Source organism: Ischnura elegans, chromosome 6 (assembly GCF_921293095.1).
Source record: "Ischnura elegans chromosome 6, ioIscEleg1.1, whole genome shotgun sequence".
Classification (NCBI taxonomy): Eukaryota; Metazoa; Arthropoda; class Insecta; order Odonata; family Coenagrionidae; genus Ischnura; species Ischnura elegans.
The window spans coordinates 101892435-101916884 of record NC_060251.1 but is presented as its reverse complement, the minus strand read 5'-3'; the positions used below and the strand labels follow the sequence as shown (position 1 = coordinate 101916884).

The window sequence follows — 24450 nt, the reverse complement described above, 5'->3', positions numbered from 1 at the left end:
ATAATTGCAATGCAAAGTTAAAATGCTGTTAATATAAACTGAAAAGAAATCTGTGACAAATCGTATATTTTTCTGTGGAAAAATAAGCAACTTTCAAGTTCCAGGGAGCGAGTAGTAAAATTTCTTTTTATTAAGTGATTTCAAACCAAGTCCTGCAGATTTGCATTCTTGAATCTTTCGGAATCGAGGGATTGTCATTCAATCATAGGTCAATTCCTATTATGCGTGATTTGATTTGTTTTTTAAGCAATGGGAGAGCCCATACAGTTTAATATAATGAAAGCACTTGTCTTTCTTCACTCTTATTTATTTCAACCCACCCAAGTTCCTTGTTTCAAGTTTAAATGCCTTGATAATGGCATTAGGTGGCGCAACCTAGTTTGATCAAAATAAAGGAGTTTGGAAACAAAAAAATGCTTTCATTATATTACATATCTAAGATTTCCACAGAATTAAGGGAAATGTAGGTATCTTTTCTTCAGAGCTGACAGAGTGAGAAGTGACCTACTCCAATCGGTTTCAGTGGCAATAACGGAAACTGATTGTGAATATAGTATAAAATTTGAAGTTTCCTCTTTATTGTATATCCTTCAGTGCCTTATGTTCGTCTCTGGTTTCCAAAAAAAAACCGTGCAACACCCTCTTTCGATAGTTCATAGTTTATTGTGTTGACTCAGATGAAAATTCCTTTTCCAGAAGAGAGAGAATTTTTCCATAATTCCAAGGCGTTTGTTCCATTTTGATTTCCCCTCCTCCCACTTTCCTTTGCGCTGAAATAAAATTCCAGCCCTCACCGAAAATCGGATTTCTTTGAAGGGGAGTCGGGGAGGTGAAATGGAAAAGAAAATTTTTCATGATACTTATGAAGACTTAAGGTATAAAATCAAGAAGAACAGAAGCGGTTGGTCGCTGGACTAAAATATCTCCGTAATAAGATTAAATTAGACGTTGGTTGCACTCAAAGTACCGTAAACACAGATTTATTTGATAAATCTACACCGCCTAACATTTAGGTCTTTTCGTAACAATGTTAACATCAGCTTCGCGTAGATCAAGATTGGCTGTCTATTTTTGCGAAAAGAGTCTTTGCAATTCTACATTTGCAATATCATCATTAACTGTCAGCAATCCTAAACTTGATTTCACGCAACTATCTACTCAGTTGCCTGTCATCTGAGTATCTTTACACGTCGTATTTCTTCTCTTTCGTATCTTTTATTTTCTGTTTCTTATTTTTTACCCTAGATCTTCATTTTCAGTTTTACCATAAAATGAACTCTCAACAATTCCCTTCATCGTTTCATCACGACTCAAGATATGGCCAATTACGTTCATCCACCTTTCTTTTATTGTTTTATTATTTTCTTCTTTCTCTTCTCAGGACTTCCTCATTGCCCACTCAGTCCATACATTTGATTTTCTTCATTCTTTTTGAGCTGCGCATTCTGATTTTTTCTTTCCTTGATGATTATTTCCCCGCTTATTGTAAAATATAAGCGAACAATGTAGTTGTGTCGATAAAGCATGATTGTAACTGCAGGAGTATGTGCATACTGTAAAACTGTGGGAAAATGTTTTTAAAAGAGTTATTCCCCTACTTGAGGAGAGGCAGCTTATAGATGAGATACAGAGGAGAGAGAATGTATGGATGGAGCGAGTACTGAGCCGGGAGAGAATGTCGAAACCTGTATTAGTAGGTAGGATGTCTGGCAAACGAGGGAGAGGAAGGAAGAGAGAAATCTTATTAGATTTTTAGGTTGAATGAAAGGGAGTAGGGCCTAATATAAGAATAATCAATGATAAAAATAATGATCAAGGCCTACTCAGTAGTAATAATGAAAAACACTTTGTTACTTCCACAAAATTCACAGAGGTTCTACTTTATTACCGGTTTCGGCTATTACACCATTTTCAAATACGTACATTATTCAGATGTATTTGAAAATGGTGTAATAACCGAAACCGGTAATAAAATAAAAAACTCTTTGAATTTTGTGGAAGTAAAAAAGTGTTTTTCATTATTAATATGGAGCCCTTCCACCACGTAAAAGCTTCAAGTTTCGATTTAACCTACTCAGTAGGCCTTATTGTGAATTGAGGAGGGAAGTTCTGACGGAAAAGGAGGCTCCCAGAATGATTTTTAAGTACTCCATGCAAAACCTACATTAATAAGTCGAATGCTTTAATAATTATAATTCCTTTACCCAAACGCATTAATGGACTAAATAGCATTCAGAAAGCAAGAATTAGCCCCTAAAATATCCTTTAAATTTGAGTGCACCAACTTTAATGAGCGAAATGGGAAATCGTGGTGGTCTGTTGCGACACTTTTCGTTAAGATAGTGAGGCTTTTTGAGTTGGAAAGTTCTCATTTCTCAACCGGGTGTGGTAAGGTCTTTCATTTGCTAGGTTGAATAATAAAATTTAATTAATAATGTTATGCTAGCACACATTAATTAAAAACAATATGATTATTTCGTTAAGTACTCAGAGAATAGACTTTTGCGTGCAAAAGGAAATATGATTATACTTACAGCATTCTTTTCTGATGAAAACGCATGTTGGAAACACTTATTGAAATTCATTTCCCCCCTCGAATTTATATTTTATTTCTCAGTATTTTCGAGATTAATTGTAGCATTGGTTAGACCTTTTATTTGCCTCCTAAAATTTCTGACCAATTAAATTGAATCCAAATTAATACGGAGATTTATGGATAGGATTATTTTTTCGTTATATTTGTATTAATTTTCTTCTCGTTTTTCCCGAAGATGATAGGTATGAAGTGACTCGTATTTGCGGTCGGTATAAGGTTGTGCACTTCAATTGACAGGATGTCTGGCGTCTTTTGGTAAATACTCGAGTTTTTTCAAGTTTAACACGCCGAGTAATGAAAAATTAATTTTGATTTTGGTTGAGGCTGGTCGAAGAGCCGATGTGCTCGCGCGGAGTTGCCAGTTCCCTTTCAAATTAGGGAATAATAGCGTAATTGGATGAGGGGAAGAGCGATGTCACGCTAAAATGGTAGGAATATTGCAGCTGTGGCTTAAACGAATGAAGAGAGGCTGTGGAAGAGACTTGGAGACTGATAGACAAGACATTGGTGTTCCGGAGTGACGTTTATCTTTTAACGTAAGTACATTATATTGGAGGAGAATCTAGTTGGAAAAATGTTTGAATGGTATGCCGTTCTGAAAATTTTATCAGACACGTTTACGACCATGTAGATGCTCAAAATTCATCTCATATATCGCAAATTTTATCGAATCATTCTAATTTGGAAGTGACTTTCACAAGAGTGTTAATTAAATAGTATTGAGTCTCTCATCTCATTCAAACTATCTGTTTTTTATGCAAAACGAACAAAAATAAATTGAAATAGTTAGTACCATTTACATAACGATTTCTTTGTTGATCGGAAGCCTGCGTAAGTATTTTATATCTCTCGTATCGCCAGATGACTGTGTGCTTGGTAAACGAGAAAATTTATATTTGCGTCATGCTTAAGATTAATGTGCTCACCCAGCATAATAGGTTAAACATACGTTTTCGGAGAAATTTTTGCGCTCGAAAGGAAATTGGTTAAATATGAATTCTCTTATTCTTTTAGGCTAAAATGCAAGTTGTTGCTAAGTTATGCATGAAACAAGTGCCTTTGTACTCAGTCACACGCGGGCGTGTGATATTGGCTAGCACGCCTGCCTGGTAATTGGGAGATATGGGTTCGAATCCCGACTAAGCCAAAATATTTTTATAACGGCGAACTTCATCCTTGGTGTACTATACCGTAATTGGTGAAAAATCACCATCTCTTCTGTGTAGAAATGAAGAAACTCTGAATCGCAGGAATTGAAAAGTGAAAAAGCGGGGGCTTCTTCTGTCCTTATAGTGTTTTGTGGCTAGCGTGTGGCAAATATGTTTAAAAATTTTACTTTACTCGCTAGGTGGCGCGTAAATCCTCAACCGAGCCGTGCATTAAAGCCACCGGACAATTTATTCCAGCAATTATGCTGCTCATTTCCCCGCCCAGTACGCTGTGGATGGACGCCTATGGCCTGTTTGCGCTGGTGGCTTGTGCATGCACTCTGCAGGTGGCCCATGGCCGTATTCATCCCTTGCATTCTCACACATACATCCTTTGGCACGTACGGGAAGCGCGTCCATCCATTGTTGGATCACGTGGGAGACGGGGTGGGCTCTAGGACATGCACGAATTGATCGTGACGGATGTCTTGACTGCAAGGGATTGTTTGGGGTCAGGGGTTGTATACGTGCAGGGCTACCACCTTGGTGGTTAAAAAAGTTTTAGTGTCTCAAAATTTTCTTTATCAATTAGTAGTAAATTCTTCATAAAAATTCATACGTCTAGTTATGGATCTCTTCGAAAGACATGGATTTTATTTATTACTTGAACATTACCCAGCTATCATTTTCTGCTAAATTCAGTGATGCGATCCTTAGAATATTCCGAAACTAAGGGCAGTATATTGAAGAAGAAGGGTACATGAGTATGTAAATATGTCATGAATATAATTGCGCTTACAAAAAGGGAGGCCTCATAGGGGGATCACTATGTGTAGCACCTGATGAATGGTTTCCTTACTTCTTAGCTTGTATTATTTTTCTCTTTTCAGCTTTAAGTAGATTCTTGCTTCATCCATACCTGGTTACTAGGCTTTCTGGGTAACAGTAACGATTTATTTTAAGTATACCGGGAATAGCCACGGTGATAACTTTTCGCAAAACAATAATAAGTTGGGGAGAGATGATGGAAATATTGCTCAACAGGAATGCAAAGAAAGGCCAGCGTGTAGCCTGTTCTAGAGTGTAACATTTAGGATGCATTCTTGAAGCTTTGACGCTTAAGGAAGAGATGGTGAAAAGACTGGAAGCGTCCAAGTTTTGGGTGTGAAGGATAATGGAGAAGATGAGGTGGATGAAGAGGATGGCGGAAGCAATAGAAATTGTGGGCGAGGAGAAGTGGCAGTAATAGGAGATATGGTGAGAATAAGACTGAAGATGTACAAGTTGTGGGTGTGGAGGAGAATGGAGATGCTGAAATGGAACAAGGAAGAGCTGGAAATGGTGGGCGAGGAAAAGTAGCAGCAATTGGAGATACGGAAGTGAATAAACGAATTACTTCATTGGGGTGTCTATATTTGGCCCCGAATTTGCTATGAAATGCCATTCAAATCTCTGTAGCTGATGTAATTCAAGATAAAGTAATTCTCTAAAATTCTGATAGAGCAAATTTTGACATTCACTGCGTTTAGAAGTTGATACAACATGTTGCTGCTGGAACAACAGTAGAGTGCAATCTCATTATCTAATATAATTTAAGACCGCAATTTTCATTTTCATTTATTGAGTCTGATAGTGATAATTTTGACATTCACTTAGTTTAGAGGTTGACCATACATTATGTTTTAGGGACCATAGTATAGCGGCCGGTGCGTAAATATTTTTTTTCAGGTCAGAAGTCTTTTTGCGCTTACTGGGAGGCGAACAATTTCAGTCGAATGCAAATGTCAATTATAATTAGTCGAAAAGTCTACCATTGTCCCTGAAGTAGAGGGATAGAGCAAGGCCGGAAATGGGTGTAATTAGGCGCAGTGATTGGTGAAAGCAGATCGAGCTCTCTGCGTAACAATGCCCTCTATCGCACTCCAAAATGAATCGCGACTGTGGCGCCCTCATTAGCTTCGAAAGCCCCATTCTTTTGTTTTCTACTCCTGTTCGTCACCGATGGAAATTTCGGTTTGGCATCTGCGAATCGTTGAGCATTTTTCGGCACTCCACTGCATTGCCATTGCAGGTGTTTTTGCGTGACTCGATGTCAGTGTCCTACACGTCTGTCATGCTTGTTCATAATTTTTCAAGAAATTGCATTCTACCAACTGTTTTTTAGTTATGCATAACTCAAAGGTCGAGTCTGTTTTCGTTTTCATTGACTCATCTTGCTCTAATTTTGAGGTGCTATTTAATTTTTTATGCTTTAAAATAAAGTATTTATTGTCCTCGGGATGTCGGGTGCTGGAATATCAGTCACATTTCTGCAATTTGTTTTTCCTCCAGTTATTTGATGAGCCAACCGAGGTGCTAAAAACACTGGAGATCTTGTGAATGTTGGTGTAGATAACTGTAGTGATACAATTCAAATAAAATTAGCATTTACTGCATAATGTACCGTATACTATGTTTCCTCATGAGAAATCATTCATATATTCCAACCAAATAATAAAAATCTCGGTTCTCATATGATTTCCTCTGATTAATCTCAACCAGCTCTGGATTTAGATAAAAGATATATTGAGGTCTGCCGTATATGGTCTGCTTCAAAGGTGGATATGTACTTGTAACATCTCTTATTCGCCCGCATTGTTTATAAAGATAAGAATCCCGAATGTTACTTTTAGCAAACTATCTGATCCTCTGATGACGTCGGTCTATTTCCAGAGCCTGTACCCTCATACTGGCAGAGGACTCTGACTTAAGTGGTTCTTGTGCTCCATCTCCCGAGTGCTAATTTTAACATTGCTAACGAAGTTCAGAATCTGGCTCTTGATCGTCGTGATAGCATTTTTTTTTTACATATTTTGTTTATCAAGTTTTTTTTATTAGTTTTTCTTTCTTAATATCTGTAGAAGGACTGCAACGCATGGATGTAATTACTCAATGGAAAATTTGTCGATTCCACCTTTCTTTCATTTGAATTTTCCTGTGATTATAACTCTAAGATGTGTCAAAATTACTGACGCAGCCCTAATGCTAATGCAGACTCGTTGTTCTTTTATCCCTCTCCTTAACTCAGTTTTGTTCGCACTAATTCATTCCTTGTTTTATAATTATGTCCTCATCGGTTATCCTGCCAAATTGTATCCAATTTCTTGCCTCCTCCATGATCGTTACACAATGTGTTAAGATTAATAACATGAAATGATGATCTGATTTTTCCTCAAGAAAAAAAAAGAATGAGCAGATCAATACAACGCTGAAGTTAGATTTAATGGTACGTATCTATTTGGTGATCTCACTGCGAATCGTAATAATATGACCAGCATCATGTAAAATTACATGTAATTAAATGTATCCTATTGCTTTAGTTTGGTATGAATGGAGCATTTTCCTAAGCACCCTGTTAATATTTTACTTCCCTCCTCAGTTAATCTATTTCATTTCCTACTGTCCTTTAATTTTATTCTCTTCTTCTCTCTTCCCCTATTACCATTCTTCTCTCAAGCACGGCTTTCATCATCCCCTCCCCGATCAGTACTCGCTCCATCCAAACCCACCGTGTCCTCCGCATCCACTATAGAAGTCCTCTCCTCGCCCACCATGTCTATCACTTAGCCATTCCTCTTTATCTCCGTCCACTTTAGCCTTGTAAATTTTCTTTCCATTCCCATATCGCGAACACCCACAGTGTTTTCTTATCCTTGTGGCACCATTCAACCGGCGCTCGGCTGTCTTCTCGATCCTCGCCCGAAGCTTCCAGAGGACCGGGGAAACTTCGAGATCGTCCGTCCAGAATGTTCGGGCGAGGGTCATATAAATACGCCGATGCCAGGCAGCCCGGGCAGTTGCCGCGAAGCCATTGACTCAGTAGTTTCCTTTGTATAGTGCCTCAGTAATAAATTACTTTGTTACCCGGCGCTAGAGTTTAATTCGAAGTACCTTCTCCCACACTGGTGACCCCGACGTGATCGGCTCATCGTAATTTTTTGAAGGTACTTTTTCACGTCAATCACCGCACACGCAATGGAGGAGCTTCAACGGCAGCTTACTCTACTCAAGCAAGAAAACGAAGAGCTGCGGCAGAAAACTCAACTTGCGACTCACGCCAACGCAGGAGAGCTCGAAGAACACCAGACTACGCGCACGCTAGGCGTTCACCGCGTGACACCGAAGCTTCCACCCTTCTGGCCTGACAATCCTATCGTCTGGTTTGCCCAAGTGGAAGCTCAATTCGCTCTGTCGGGCATCACTCAAGACGCTACTCAATACGGGTATGTAGCATCTCATCTTGACGCCAGATGGGCAGCGGAGGTTCAAGACATTCTTACTAATCCTCCCAGTGAAGGTCGGTATCTTCGCCTGAAAGAAGAACTTATCCGGCGTCTCTCGCTGTCAGAAGAAAAGCGGGTTAGGCAACTTCTCATCGAGGAAGAGCTAGGAGAGCGAACTCCTTCACAATTCCTACGTCATCTTCGAAATTTGGCAGGTACTACCCAAGTCCAGGATAATCTACTTCGTACACTATGGCTACAGCGTCTTCCAGCAGCCGTCCAAGCAATTCTCCAAGTCCAACTGAACCTACCGCTGGACGAAGTCGCCAAGCTCGCGGACCGTATCATAGAGGTCTCTTCTCCGAGCGCCCCCGCCGGCATCTGCGCCGCTACTAGCACGCCGACCAACGATCCAATTGCATCGCTAACCAAACAGTTGCAGAACTTATCACAGCAAGTTGCTGCTCTTCAACTAAGCTCCCGCTGCAATCATCGGAGATCTCGGTCCCGCGGCCGCTACTATACAGCCGAACACTCAAGATCCCCTGCACCTCGTTCCAGTTCAAGCTCCTCAGCAGTCCGAGTCTGTTGGTACCACCAAAAATTTGGGAAGAAGGCTCGACGTTGCACGACGCCCTGCTCTTACGAGGCGGAAAACACCAACGGCAGCTGCTAGTGGCGGAAACCGGCTGCCAACTCACAGGAAGCCGCCTACTTGTTACAGACCAGGTCAGTAAGCATCGTTTCCTCGTCGACACGGGCTCTGATCTTTGCTGTTTCCCGCGGCGACTCGTAAAAGGTCGCTTACCTCCTACAGGATTAGACCTCAGTGCCGCCAATCACACGATCATCCGGACCTATGGTTACTTACCACTGCAATTGAATCTTGGCCTCCGCCGCGATTTCTCCTGGCGTTTTATCATTGCTGATGTAACCATGCCTATAATCGGAGCAGATTTCCTTGCCCACTACCAGCTGCTACCTGACTGCCGCTTCAAACGCCTGATAGACGGCAAAACTGGGTTTTCTGTATCCGGTGTTCCTGCATCTTCGGACCCGCTCAGCGTAAAGGTTTTGCAATCTTCGTCACCATATCAGAAGCTTATCGCGGATTTTCCAGGATTATCTCGACCCCCCGGTATCCCGCGGGAGACTCGCCACAAGACAGTCCATTACATTAGGACTACAGCTGGACCACCAGTGTCATGCAGCCCGCGCCGCTTGGCTCGAGAGCGTCTTGCCATCGCAAAAGCTGAGTTCGAAGCAATGATCCGGAACGGAACAGCTCGTCGATCAGAGAGCCCGTGGGCATCACCATTACACCTTCTCCCACATCCTCTTTCCTCAAATAAAGTGAAATATCACGTTGATATTTCGGAAACGTAAATCAATCAGCAAATAAAATTGCTTCAAATTACTCTTTATGGAATCTTTGTGAATAGCGCTAATTTTTCAGCCACTTCATGCTAAGCTGACCTATTTTTAAGTGGCAATAAGTAGGGTTGCTCGAATTTATTTTTATCGCATTGCCGCGTAGCCAAGGTAGAAAGTAGAGTGCGCAGGCGAAATCTATGGCACTATGTTTTGCAGTAAATGTGATGAGTGCGCTCAGTGGATATATTTCCCTTTTCTTTGATGTTAATCTACCGTCTCAAACTCTCAAATCCTGCCAGAGGGGTAAAAAAAGTTTTCCTATTCCATCATAGCCAATATGACGGATCGTTGCCGTGTGGTATCCATTTCTAAGTAATCAATCTAGAGAATAAATTGCATTTGTTTCTCTAACTGCTAAAAATGAGTATGCCTCCCATTTTGTCCTGGGTTTCAATATTTATACTTACTTATTTGCTATTTTAGTTACTGGTAATAATTAGTTTTTTTAAGAAAGTGAAACCGACACACTTCACATTATACAAGGGGAAGTAATGCTTACTGCCACATCAATGTGAAATATATTAATTTTTTTTAAAAGTCGCACAAGGAAATTCTTTGAGAAAGAGTCTGTCATTTCTACAGCATCATCGGCCTAGCATGAAACCTAGTGGTTTCCCCAAATAATTGCTAAAACATTTCAAATGCTAATCCAGGAAAGTTTGTCTGCGAATTCCTTTTTTTATCCCTAAAATAGTGCAAGCCAGAACTTTTTTGAGGCCATCCATCATTGCCGCCAGCTTATTCTGTCTCTCAGCCGCCGACCAGAAACAATATTTCAAAGGCGATGTCGATTCGCCTATCCATCAATTCTGACGTTTTATCGAGGCAAAAAATGACCTAGTAGATTCCAGTTGGAAAAGAATTTTATATATTATAATGTGTGTAAAGATAAGTGCTGTGTTTTTAGTTTAATGTGAGTTAAAATTGATAGTAAATTAGTGTGTTGCAGAGTAGGTCACAAAAATTTTTTATGCAATTTTGGTCAACGATTCGTTATATTTCGAACATTTTACGGTGTTAATGTTTTAAAATTTATATAAGTTTAACGTTATTAAAAGTGCATTTAAAATATTTGAAGACTCCAAACCCTAATTTAATATTAAATATATTGACCAAGACAAAGGGTGAGAAAAAATAATTTATGGCGGTAAAAATTGAAACAAAAGTGACCAGAAATAAGTTCTGTCGTCATATATCTTGAAAAGAATGCGATGATTTTGTACCTGCATATATCCAGCCGTATTTTTACATACATATGCCTATAATTATGACGGTACCTCCTGTTTTAACCAAGGAATTGATTACTTAACTAATGAGTGATCAAGGGCGTACCCAGGATCAAAATTATGGGGGGGGGGGGGGCAGGCCATGGTTGTTCAAGTTGTAGTTAAGATTTAAGCTTGTAAAAGGTGAATGAAATCAATATTTGAATATATAATATAAGGAAACAGTAACAGCTCTTTATTAGTTTTTAAAATCATTTGCTTGAAAAAAATATTATTTTCCATAAAGACATTTGCGATTTTTGCTTCTGAGGGGGGGCAGCTGCCCCCTCCTGCCCCTCGCTGGGACCGCCCATGTGAGTTATCACAATATTATTTATATTATAAGAGCAGTTTCTATCAGATTTGTTAAGGAACAATGCATTTATCAATTACTTAAAATTTAATTTGTGAATAATGCATGTAATATCAAGGATTTCGTAAACATGAATGTTTTCTAAATAGTATGTTATGCGATTAACTCAGCACATATTTTAAAATACTATGCCACTGAACCTGTTCCTTTTAGATGAATTTTCGAACGAGGTGCGTTACTTGGCCCTGGAATAGCATAGGATATTTATAAAACTTTCGAACTCGGTTTAGGTAGTTATCAAATGTTTTGTTTAATGGTATTAAATGTGGTATATGTGCATGTAGCATGAAATCTTATGTAGGAAACGAAAAATGATTTAAAGTAGGATATGAGCTAAAACTATTGTTTCGAGGTAGTGACATATAAATGCGAGAATGGTGAATGAATGTCTTATAAGCTTTTTACAAGCCACTATTTCAAATCTCGTATTTTAATCAATTTTAGTTCAAACGAAAATTTCATCGCTAGGTTAAGCTGAACATATAAGCTCAACTGTATCAACTCCATTTCATTTCTGTTTCCATTTTCTTGGAGACACGTGCCGTTTGGAAACTTTGAATCAAAGCGTTATAAGTTTGACTGACTCCTCCCTTTTCTGACGAAAATTTTTCTTTCATATTCTTGATGTTGTTATGAATGGAGAAAGCGGATTGATACAAGCCAGCAGGCTGAAGATAAGATTCAAATGACATCGCACACGATCCCAAAGGAGTCTAATTTCTATAACTTGGTATTAGTTTCGAAGTTAAACGATTTGCACCAGTTTCTGAGAAACGTATTATCCTAAAATTCTTGGTATTTTCTTTGGCGCTCCCTATGCTGCTGATATGCCGAAAGTGGACAGCTTTTTATAATATGATAATGTATTTTAAAAAAAATTTAGTTCAGTAGAAGAATAGAAAAGAAAAAGCCGCGTTTTGTATTGATTTTTTTAACCTAGAATAGACTTTACGAGCGTAAGTTTTTCCTGGATGTACATAATTACTTATACCACTTTTTTGTATATAAGCGCGCAACCCGGGTGAGGCGCCTGATGATGATGATTATTCATTGAAACCCGGGTCGCGCTCTTATATATAAATAAGTGGTGTAAGCAATTGTGTACATCCAGGAAAAACTTATAATGGAATACCACAAGGTTAACCAAGAATTAGTGATTTTTTTTACGTGCGTAATTTTATTTTTACGTGGTAACGCAATAGGATGAAACCACCTTCTTATCTCGTGAAATTATTTGCTGCGGTCATCTTCTTAGTTAAATTTTTTATTGCAATTTACTATTTTAACATCTCTCCTCTACTGCCATTGTTTTAATCTATGGTCTTCCACTTAATTTCTCATTCGGGTTGTTCTCTGAACTTACTCTACTGATTTGCTTGATTTTTAAAACATACCAATCATTTCCTACCGCCTACCACCATAAGATTGGCCATTCCATTGATAAGATCGATTTTTAAACCGATATACACATATGTCAAACGCAATGGGTCGAAACTGATCCCTCTTATCCACCTCCACTCGACTTCTGGGATCGAAACATAACTATGAGCAACGGAGTTTCGATTAATTTAGTTTCGTTCCTGAGAATAAAGTTTCGTTCCTGAGAATAAAGTTTTGTTCCCGAGTCGAAACTAAACTCCTTGGTTATTTTAATTTCGTGCGGAAACGAAATTAAGCCTAGGCCTCGTGTTTTCGTTCCGATCCGGGTCGAAGTGAAATATTTTCGTTTCGTTTCACTTGCCATCCCTACAAGAAACAGCCTGTCCACAAAACGGGAGAAAAATATTGGCAAGCCAAAGACTATTAGCAGCAGGCACTGCTAGTCACTTTTTAAAATCATAAAGTGGTATTTCCTTCGTTTTTCGGTGGAAACTTCATTAGGAAACCAATTTTTCTTTAAATAACCATAGCCTAGTGTTTACTCAGCTTCGCTCTTAAGAAGCCACCCTCGCCGTCGGCGACAAATCTGATTTGTCGACGCACTCCAAATCCGATTGGGCCACAGCGGTCGCCGTCCGTCACTTCCGCCGATGCATCCGCGTATATACTTCCCCTGTCACTCCCCCTTTCCCCCCCTGTCACTCCCCTTCCACCCCCTGTCCGTCACCTTGGTGAGTCGAACCCCCCTACAAATCCCCGGCCCGTCACGTCTCCTTTGTTGAAGGCCGCCCGAAAATCCCTGCGCTCGTCGCCATCATCGATCTTTCGAAATACGCTAATACTCTTGTTGGGGCAGGTGCTAACGCAGGGACAGCACAGCGTTCTGTCGGGTCATGATCGTAAGTGATGGAACCTTGAAAGCGATCGTCCAAAGCTATGAATTTTTGGAAAGCCCCAAGTTTTACTGTTCTGTTATCGTGTTTCCTTGCGTGATTTAAACTTGCTAGTAGACAAATTTCAACTGAAAAATGATACGACAAAATCTAATGTATTATGCAGCAGAAGAAAAGTAGTCAAGACTAGCGTTAAAATAGCGATACGCAAACTGGATGGGGTGAATGAATTCTGAAATTAGGGTAGCAGAGTGACCAGCAATAATAATAATAATAATAATAAACGTTTATTATCGTAGACCTTCAAGGTCCTAAAGACTTTACAGAAATAAAAATTTAGCTTTTTTTTATATGATAAGAAGACAGTAATAAAAATAGAAAAATAACAAAGACTTAGGTACAGCAGAAATATTACATAGAATAGAAAAAAAATAGTATCTTCCCCATAGCAACAATAACTTCCACTCGATACATAACAAGGCATGAAACATGAAGCAGTGTTGATCTGGGGCAAAATGAATTTTTTGAAAAACATAGAGTAAGTTCACAAAGTATAAAAGAACAAGTGACTGTACCGTGGTACATAGTAGCATACAATTGGGACATCCTAAGTCTGATTACTAATTACAGGAAATATATAGATTTACACTCATACACAGGAGGAATTGACATATCGTACATATTATTAATAACAATGAGCTAAATTAAAACTAAATTTAGGATACAATGTGCTTAGGAAGATTCTTCAGTTTTTAGAATTAAGTGTTTGAATAATTTAATTTTGAAACTAGTTAAAGATTGACTTGATTTAATATCTTCCGGGAGTGCATTCCAATGCCTTGATACTGTAGCTACGTAAGATTTATGATATATTTCGGTTTTGTGCTGGGGAATCTGTAGATCAATATGCTGGGAGCGCGTTAAGCGACTTATTATGTTTTTTTTAAAGTGAAAGAGTTGAATAGGTACTGAGGACAGCTGGATTTAAAAGTTTTAAAGGCAGAAACCATAGACAAATAGAGGCGTCTTTCCTTGACTTTAAGCCATTTTAGTTTTCTGTAAGCATCTGTAATATGATCCCAACGCTTTAGATCATATATGAATCTCAGTGAAGCATTCATCGTTACCTGCAATTTATTATTTGTTTCTTCATTAATATTACTTAGCACACCACAACAGTAATCAAAATGGGGAAAAATGAGAGCATTTACGATGGATTTTCGTATGTTTGTGGGCAACAGGCGCTTTGTCTTGTATAAGTAATAAAGCGTTTTATGGCTTCTACTCTTAACATTTATGCAATGCGCATTCCAATTTAAATTGCGGTCCATAATTACCCCCAGATTTTTTACTTGCTCTTCATAGGGGAGAGGTCGATGTTTAACCATGATTTCTGGGATGTGGTTAAGATTTATCTTGAGGGAAAGGTTTCTACTGCTAAATATAATGGCTTTTGATTTATTTTCATTTAGTTTCAGACCATTAGTCTCAGCCCACGTGCTAATATGTTCAATATCAGTATTCAGCTTATCTATAGCTTGTATGAGGTTTTCAGGAGTTGCATGAAGGTATATTTGAAAGTCATCGGCATAGAGAAAATATTGTGAGTGAATTAAGCATTTCGGTAGGTCGTTGATAAAAATGGAGAATAGTAATGGGCTAAGAACAGAACCTTGAACCATTCCTGTGTCCACATTTTGCCAAGTAGATGTTACTCCGTCTTTCCCTATTACAGCCTGCATTCGTTCGGAAAGATATGATCGGAACCATTTAACAACACTATTTGAGAAATTGTATGCTTTTAACTTCTGCAATAGGAGAGTGTGGTTAACGGAATCGAATGCTTGTGAAAAATCAAACAAAACAAGCTCAGTTAACTGTCTATTATCCATTGCTTTTAATATGTCTTGGCAATAAGCAATGGGAGAAGCAAGAAAGAAATTAATGAGTAAAATGACCCAGGCGTGGAGATCACAACACAAAGGGAAAGATCTGTTGACTGCACGAAATTCAAACTGTCAATTGAATTTTTCGGCGTTTATATAACTAGACCCTTGTAAACGTGTAAATCTTGAATAGTTAACTTTCACCTGAGTGTTTTTATTTTTTTATCTGATCCAACCCCAACGCAACCCTCCCCTGCCAATGCGTAGTAAAAATTAAATAAACAACAAAATAAAAACAAAAATAACGATTTATGTACCTGAAGATGTCGCCTCTGCGACGAAACTGGTCGTCTTAAATAAATTGTGTGAAAAAGTACCATGCCTTTTTAATTGTTTACAATGTGTTTTAACAAAGTTAAGCCTGAAACCATCGAGTTTATGCATAAAGGATACTTGTAAATGTTGAAAATGTCCTAATTTGTAAACGGTGAACATATAAATGAAAAAAGATATAACACGACTTCGAGCGGAGGTGATGCGTAGTATAATGTCGATTGGCTATATGGTGCAAATTAACATTTAGTCAGGATTTTATTACTTTCAAATTCGACTGTGGACTCTGTGTAAAGGTATAGGAGATGATAGCGGAAGAGCCTGAATTTTAAGTGATTCAAACTATCAGTATTTCGAAAACCTTTGCTGCTATTGTTGGTAACGTAACCAAAGCGACGATTCTGCATAAGTTCGTGGTGATCCCTACCGGTAAATATTATCAAGATGTGCAGTTTTTTATTGCCGCGTCAAATGGAAATCTATGAAATGGAAAAGTCTGTTTTACAGTAATTCCTTATAAATATTACTTACGGAAATTAAAAAAGGGTTGTGGGAAATATTAAAAATTGGTCAATTTTTCACTGTCGTTACGATATTTATCCTGTTGATACAAGCGCTGAAATAAACATACTAGCGCTCAAGAACTAGGGATGACAATCGAAACTAAACAAGTCAATAATACCAGTTAAATTTCAATAGTTCCGTTCCTGGGAGGGAAATGTAGAAATGAAACGAAATAGAATTAAACCCGGGGGGCTAAACTCAGGGTCGAAAGGGAATCGGAGTCAAAACTAGTTCGTGTCGAAACTAAACTAAACCTCTGGGACGAAACGAAACACAGATTATGTTTTGCAACGGAGGGACCAACTGCTTCACCTTCTAATGATTTAGTTTCGATCCACTCATCGAGAAAAAAATATTGTTGAATCAAGTAGAGGTTTGGCCTACCGCCACTTGATAGATGGGGAAATGTCCATTGGGACATTCATATTAGCGCTAGGCTTAGATTGCTTGAACAATTGAGAATGGATATCTTTAAGAGCGACACAGAGAACATAATATTAGAGCCATACTATATTTCCAGGTCCAATAAAAGCGATAAATTAAGAGAGATGTTTTGCCGAACGGATAGATATGGGAATTCGTTTTTCCCCCGAACCATAAAGGACTTTAATAAACGTTAGTCCCAACCTCGTTAGAGCACTTAATTTTTTTTAGTTGTAAACGGCTGGTGTCCTAACACCCCCTGCCACACGCCTTTTAGGCGGCTCGCGGGGTATTATGTAGATGTAGATGTAGATTATGACCACAAACAGGAGAACGGTGGACGCAAACTGGCCAATCGCATGCAAGGATCATGGTAATACTAACACAAGCCAGAAACGGAGTTTTTTTATCGGTTTTTAATGAGTCGGTTTTTAAGCACAATGTTTTAACCCCTCTACATTCTGTCGTTACATGGCTCAACACTAATCCCTCTTTTCCCCCTCCACCAGTGACGTCATGGCAAAATTAGCAATGCTGTAACGCACTTTCCATGACTTTTGTTAGAAGTGAAACATTACTCTGTGTGTTTTTTCATTACAAGTTATGATTTACATTTTTTTGTTAACGAATGTGTACATTACCTTTTAATATACAATGTGTATTAGAAGTTTTGAGGAAACGAAATTGATAAAATTGTTACTTGACTATGTTGTCTATTGTTAACCAGTGCCGGAACGGCACCATGACACCACTGCACTCTACTCGACTTAAGGGATCGAAACTTAACTGTGAGCAGCGGAGTTTCGATTAATTTAGCTTTATTTTCGTGGGTAAAATTTCGCCCCTGGTCGAAACTTTACTCCAAGGTAATTTTTATTTCGCGTGACAACGAAACTAAACCCAGGCCTCGTATTTACGTTTCTTTCTGGGGCGAAACGAAATATTTTCGTTTCGTTTTAACTACCATCCCTGATCAGAACATGTTCAGCCGGTATTATACCTGGAAATAAATCGAAGGAAGTAATCTTCAATGTATCTACTGCGTATGTTGGTATCATTTATGTCATTAAAAGATATTTTTCTATTATTCATTGAAATAAATTCCGCAGAGACTAAGCTTTTACCTAAGTTTTTGCTGCAGTGTACACTTAAATGTTTCCAGTTTACTTCGGAAATAATGCGAAAGAAAAGGAAAATACACAGATTTACCTTTAGTCAAGCATAAAAGACGCAATAAATTTATATATCGAAAAGATATAAATATACCTACGAAAAAATAAATACTGGCTGGTAATGGGGTTGTTGCATGTAAAATGTTGGCAAATAGTCCAATCGCAATTTATATATGATTAACATATTACGACAGATCTTAAATGGAGTTTTTTTTACAAAGAATGAAATTGGTGGAAACTGTAATTCAATAATAATTTTTTTACGTTATTTTTTATGTGAGCTTTTAATGGTTTTAAGTTTCATTCATTGAGAATTTATGTGTCATAAATTCATCCACTGCTCGCGTCAATGCATTTATAGCTTTCGTTAAAAAAACAAGGGATTTTTGTCAATTGAAAGGTCGATTTAATTTTAATCGAACTGTTAAGAACGTGCGTGAAGAATCTGTCCTGACGCCCTGTATTCTGGCGGGACACTTAGGCGTTCCGAAAATTTATACATCATGGTCCTGGGTGATGCTGTGCTCAGTGACACGACGAGTCTCAGGTTCACATCGCGCTTAATGGGGTCTACATTCAGTCATGTGGATGTTATCGTGTGCTCTCGTCCCTCGTGAAACATTTTTGGATTAACAGGATTGGAGAGAAGAGGGTTGATTGGCTTAATGGATTGGTTTAATAGGGGTCGTAATGTTCAGTGAACTGAGATGGGAATTCTTGTGATGAACGTGCCTCTTGCATGGGAATGCTTACATTTATTCAAGCAGCTAAAGTCTTCAATACATCATTGACACTATTAGACTCTTTAATGGAGGAGATATACAATGGTCCAGCAAGCATTTGGTAGAATACTTACTCATCTATTCCTGGTATTGCGTGAAGCATATTGGTAATGCGTGGTGGACTTCATTTTGCTCGTATTTGGAATGTGAAACGGTATTTTCGCTGTTGTGAGATGAGGGAGTAATTTTCCATCGATACACTGGTAGCAGCTGCAATCCATAGGTAATTGATACGAAACATCACGTGTTATACCTCACGTATATATTCTTTTGCCCATTAGTTGCAAAGGAAGAACAAAAACTTTTAGCATATTCTCGGGCTTTTAAGTCTCTAAAAAGTAATTTATCCGTATCGCAAATTGGAAAAAAATTGGCATAATTCTGCCATTGGAGATAAAAATCACTATTTATTATTGTTTTCTAGGAGGCAACAATTTAATTGCTGCCGCATTTTATTTTAAATGTGATTTGGAGTGTTTATGTATATTAAATTCTGTCACAGCAGCTTTCAACTGTTGCATTGGGCTTTAAATTATATATTGGAATCGTTAAGCATTGCAAATTAATATCTAATAGTCCATCTTGAAAAAATTCAGTTTAGATTTCTCAGCTCAATGTCAATTCGTGATGCTGAATGTAACAGAAAGTATGTTGAAATCAATACATTATTCATTGTTAATTAGTACCAACTTAATGTTTTTGTCGTAAACATTGCTCGATGGTATTCTACCCTTTATGATAATTTGGATTTAAATATAAACACTCAGTGCGTAATGTAATAAAAATGGTCTAATTATCGTTAGGTATTGCCAAAATACAATACGTTAGCTATAATACTTAGACCAACATATAATTTTACCAGCATTGTGTGTTTGGCATGCACATTGCTGCATGGTATTCTGTCCTTTGCGATAGTTTGAATCTAAATAAAAATGCATTGTGCATTATATATCCTAAATGGTCTAATTATCGTGAGATATAGCCACCATGTAATTAGGTAGGTACAGTATTTCAGCACGCATGTTGTTCTTGAAGTTTTGCTAAAGTTAACTTCGGCTGCAGGAATTATTCATCGCCGCCGGAGGAAAAGCGTTACATCGTCGTCCTTTTATATCTTTGCTTTTGTGGCGGAATATTTCGTACACATTCGGGAGAGAAAGACTCCTACCTGCACGGGGTGTAAGGTTAATGGAACTCCTGGAGATAAAGCGTTCCGCATAAACCAACACCCGCTTTTATTCTCCCCGTACCGTAAAAGGGATGTAGATAATAAAACGTCCCCTTTTTTTCTCTCTCCTCGACCGACATCCATATTCACAAGGTCTGAAGAAATACGAAATGTCCTCGGGCTGGATTAATTCTGAAGGGATAAAGTCAATTTTTCAAAATGTAAAACTCCGCGTTGGGAATGGTGCATGAAAAAATAAAACTGCGACGTCGTTGGAAGCCGGTCGTCCGCTTGGGGCATAAAATGTGCTGGCGTTACACCTTTGAACTATCATTCCCATTAACATTCCGTCTTTTCTTTATCTGCATACCTCTCATACCTCTGTGCCTTTATATGGGCGAGTAAAATATCAAGAGTTCTACGCGATACCGGGTTTAGACGTCTTAATTTTAATTAATCCTCCTACCGATGGAGAGACACGGTATGTACTTGGAATTTGAACGGTACGCTCGTTAAAAATCTTTAATTCAGATAATCGTAAACGGAAAATTTTATTATTATTCAGAATATTTCGTGTTTCGGATAAGGGATGAATCGGAAAATATTTTTGTCATGTTATGCTTCAATGGCTAATGGAATTTTCTTCATGCGAAGTTGTTTTTTGGGCTTCGCAACGGAAGATGTTTTTTAAATGAGACCGATGTTTCGATGGAAGCCTTTACTATCGTATTTTTTACGTGTGCTCACTGCTGTGTCATAAATCACACTGATTCAGTCCGAATCGGTGCGAATTCCAACACAGGAGAGAGAACACGCCAAGGAGATAATGAATAGGTCATCGGCCAAAATATCGGGTTCATTAAAAATCATCACCCACTATAAATCTGAGGAAACGCTTTTCCATCAAATTCAACGGGAAGGAAAGAATTTTTTAGTTTTTTATTTATTTTAATTTGTGTTTTCTCTATTAATTTTTGTGGATCGAAATCATTCTCTGGGGTTAAAAGGTAATCCATAGAAAGGGGAATCAAATTACGAATCCATCACATTCCGAATTGTAATTATATGTAAGGGAACTAGAAACAGTGAAAAATTAGATATTCTAACCGTGAATAATAATTATAAAAACTTTTCTAACAATATATATCTTTCTACGATATGTTTCAATATCCGTGTTGATTTTCTTTTTGCACACCAGTGCCGTGAAAATTCCCTTATAACTTGGTAGTTGTTTGCTTTAGTCTGTATTGGAAGCAAATATCAACTCTATCGCTGGACACGCATAAACGAGGAAAATTTTTCTGCTAACATTGACCATTTGCAGATTGCAAACTCGCGATGTTATTTCTCTGACTGATCTTTATTGCACAAACAAGAGTTAGGAAATGGAACCGTTAAAAACAAAAATTTGTTGAACTCTTAGTTTCAATTATACCCGTTTCATGTAGTGGTTTTGAGAACAAATACGGTTCCTAAGAAAATAAAAATAAATTAAATTGATTTATCTTCTACGTAAATTTAAATTATTTTGTAAATAAATATATAAGAAATTTTATAAGATAAAATATATTATTAATATTAACGTGAGCTGCTTCACTATGTGCGATGAACTAAACAGTTAGTGACACATTTCCAGGTTTATTTCGTAAAATTTTATTTATTGTGGTCACCTGTGATCATTGGCGAATGGGGCGTAGGTATTTGGTAGCTTAAAGTTTATCTCCTTCTATTATTCCCTTAATGGTATATATTGACTAATTATTTTCATGGGTGTTAATTAGGGATATAAACCAAATGTCTTTCGAGCCAATATCGTGATCTCGACTCATTATCTGTCTTTATAATTACTTATGTTTTTACCTTATTGAGCTGCCGGTGAATTTTTCTTGAAAATTATAGTTAAAAAGTAAAAAAATGGTACCTATCCGTATCAAGAGTTTTCGCTAGAATCAAAAACATTTCAAGGGAATAAAGCATTCTACGATTTTCCTATGACATAGCAATGACAGTTGACCCAGAGAAGGATTTTTAAGAACATTCTGGTAAATATGGGGAGGACAATAGGCAAATGCCAGCTGGAAAGTCATTGGAAGAAATCTAAGACATTATTATACAGCCGAAGAGAGGTTGTCAAGACTAGCGTTAAAACAGCGAGACCAAAATTGGAACAGTTCAATGAATACAGAATGTGGGAAGTAGAATAACCAGCTTTGGAAATAGCAAAAGGACGATATTATCAGGGATCAATCCACAAAGAGAATGATATGCTGACCGTAGTAAATTTAAATATAAAAATAAGGAAACGATTGATCACAACTTGCATTTGGAGTACGCTTCTCCATGACTCGCATATACGATGGCAGCAGAAGTGAACCAAGGGTGAAGGCATTCGAAATACGTAGAATAATTATGAAGGTTTATAGATGGAAATACTTCGTTCATCTAATTTGGTTCTTTTGAAATAAAACGTTCATTTCTCTATCCTATTCTCAATAAGCAGACTCTTTCCTTGTTTTGTCGGATGCTACTTGCATACTCATATCCTTTCTATGTTTATTGTCATAATGAGGCCATGTGCATACAATCGTCAGTATATTTCACAGTATCTTAGGAAATACATTTATTTATTGAAGTTCTATTTATATGGTTTTCTGGAAAAGAAAACGTTGTCGGTCGCTCATAATTTACCCTCCTTGTTTTTGTGCACATTGAGCCTACTGTCCGTCTTCCGTATTAGCTAGCTAAATTTTACTCTGGGATGTGTTTTTTGATGCCTTTAATAGCGATTGGTGGCTATTTAAATTATTTAAAGGCTCTCTTTTATTTCCCATCAAATTCTCAAATATATATATTTTTTACGTTAATGTATTACGTGTTTCCATTAATTATCTACTCCACGTATTTTTACGGGCCATTTATTTTGTTTTTTAATTTACGTCACGCTAAACAAGCGATGTTAAATCTCACCATCTCGGAATAATCTTAAGGGGAAGAAAAAACGCTTACGATCCAAACCAGCCTGACCTAAAAAGTATGGAGGCTACTTGTTTGCCTTTCCGCCGACTCCCTTATTGATTTTCTCTAATCAACGTTGTAATCCTGGAAAATCCCCGCTGCTTACTCGGGTGCCATTTGCAGTATTTTGCGGAGCCAATGGAGCGTAAATCTAGACCTTATGGTGCCCTTTTTCAAATGAAAAGCATTGACGCAACCAGTGTTTTTATTCTGGGTTGGGAAAACAGCGGCCCCTAAGTGGAGGCTATCGTTCTCCGGCCAAGACCACACTAATTAATTTGCACGGTTGGCCTATTTTTGCTCATTTTTTTCGCGAAAGTCTTACCCTGGTTCGTTCGCATAGCAAATTGACCTGGGTTGTTGGAAAAAGTTAAGATCTTAGAATTCTTAATGTATAGAAGTACCTTCGGTGCAACGACCGGAGTGGAGCTTTGGGAGTAGGTTAGAGTTTCTCAAGCTAATAAGGTTTTAAATGTGTATAGGTAAATTTTGGCTTGCCCTGGCATGTACTCAGTGAATTGCCTGCGGTTTTTCGCTAAAATTAAAGGGAAGCTTCGAAAAATATTTGGCGGAAAATTCCTTTACAAAAAAAGAACAAAATATGTGCAATTCTGTTAAAGGCGAATTTCTCAGTAGCATTACTTACCAGGTTTTTAGCACTTAATTTAAACACAATCACTACCGATATATCATCCGAACTAGCTTTTCTATTTGAATAGGTTTCTTAATTATTGCATTTAAAAATCCATGTTCACATTATTTGAAAATTATTTCAGCTCATGTGACTAACGTAATACGGTTATAAATTGATTGGTAGTTCTTGAAACCATTTACTTTTCCCGATTTATGTTTCAGAAACGGGTGTTGTAGGATTCAAAGTTTAAACGAGAAGAATAGGATCTAACAAATATATCTGTCTCGCATTGATTAACATCGCTTAATGATCCATATGGTATATTATGCCAATGATTTTCGATAACTAAGTCCTCATTTTTTTGGATCTTCTTTCGACAATAATTTATTCGGTCAAATCTTGTTAAACGAAGGCATCCTACCCTTTTGAGTGGTCGTATTCCATTTATTTTGGTAACTTGTTATCCTTAAAAAAACAACACAATCACTACCGATAAATCAGCTGGAGTAGCTTTTCCAATAGAATCGATTAATGATTTAAAAATGTATGTCCAGATTATATGGAAATTATTCCGGCTGATGTGACTAATGTACATTTTTGTAAAATAGTGTTCCTTCCATTTGGTAACTTTGAATGACTAAAGGGGCAGCATACCCTCCTTTCTAGCTTCCCCATCTCGGCCACCCTTCCACCAATCAATATAAGGCCATACTCTCCTTGTATCCTATATGCACCCGATGATATCGCTCAGTGACGAAACTATCAGAATTATTAGAATCATTCATGTGAAATTTACAAAGTTTTTTGATTCATTATATAGATTTGAACACTTATAAAGACATAAATTAGCCTAACATAGGCATTAGTAGAGAAAAGTTCAAATTTATCTTGAAATTTGATAAAGGCAAGTAAGGCGATTATGTCTATTTAGAATCAATTAAGTTATCGAAAGTCATTTTTTTAATATACATGATCTGCGAATTGAAACTGGTTGAATATTTCAGCCAGTCAGTCTGGATCAATATAAATCAAGTAATGCTAGGTTGAGCTGTAGCAAACGGCGCTTCACACTCCATCATCCGCGCCGCTAGAGTATTTCCTGCCCTCGTTTACATCGTCAAA

The 24450-nt window shown here is 37.7% G+C and overlaps 2 protein-coding genes and 1 pseudogene across 2 annotated transcripts in view; all 3 read left to right on the top strand.

The window, feature by feature from the left end:
- Window positions 1-24450, top strand: part of LOC124161272 (protein qui-1) — a 736232-nt gene that overhangs the window by 139689 nt on the left and 572093 nt on the right. The gene's annotated exons all lie outside the window — the stretch shown is intronic.
- On the top strand, window positions 7759-8682 carry LOC124161431. Its single transcript, XM_046537748.1, has one exon. It carries the CDS (start codon window positions 7759-7761, stop codon window positions 8680-8682), a length of 924 nt encoding a protein of 307 aa, XP_046393704.1.
- Window positions 8943-24450, top strand: part of LOC124161430 — a 43321-nt pseudogene continuing 27813 nt past the window's right edge.

Bases quoted from the DNA above. Each gene is read 5' to 3' on its own strand.
- LOC124161431 (XM_046537748.1), top strand. From the start codon at position 7,759: ATGGAGGAGCTTCAACGGCAGCTTACTCTACTCAAGCAAGAAAACGAA.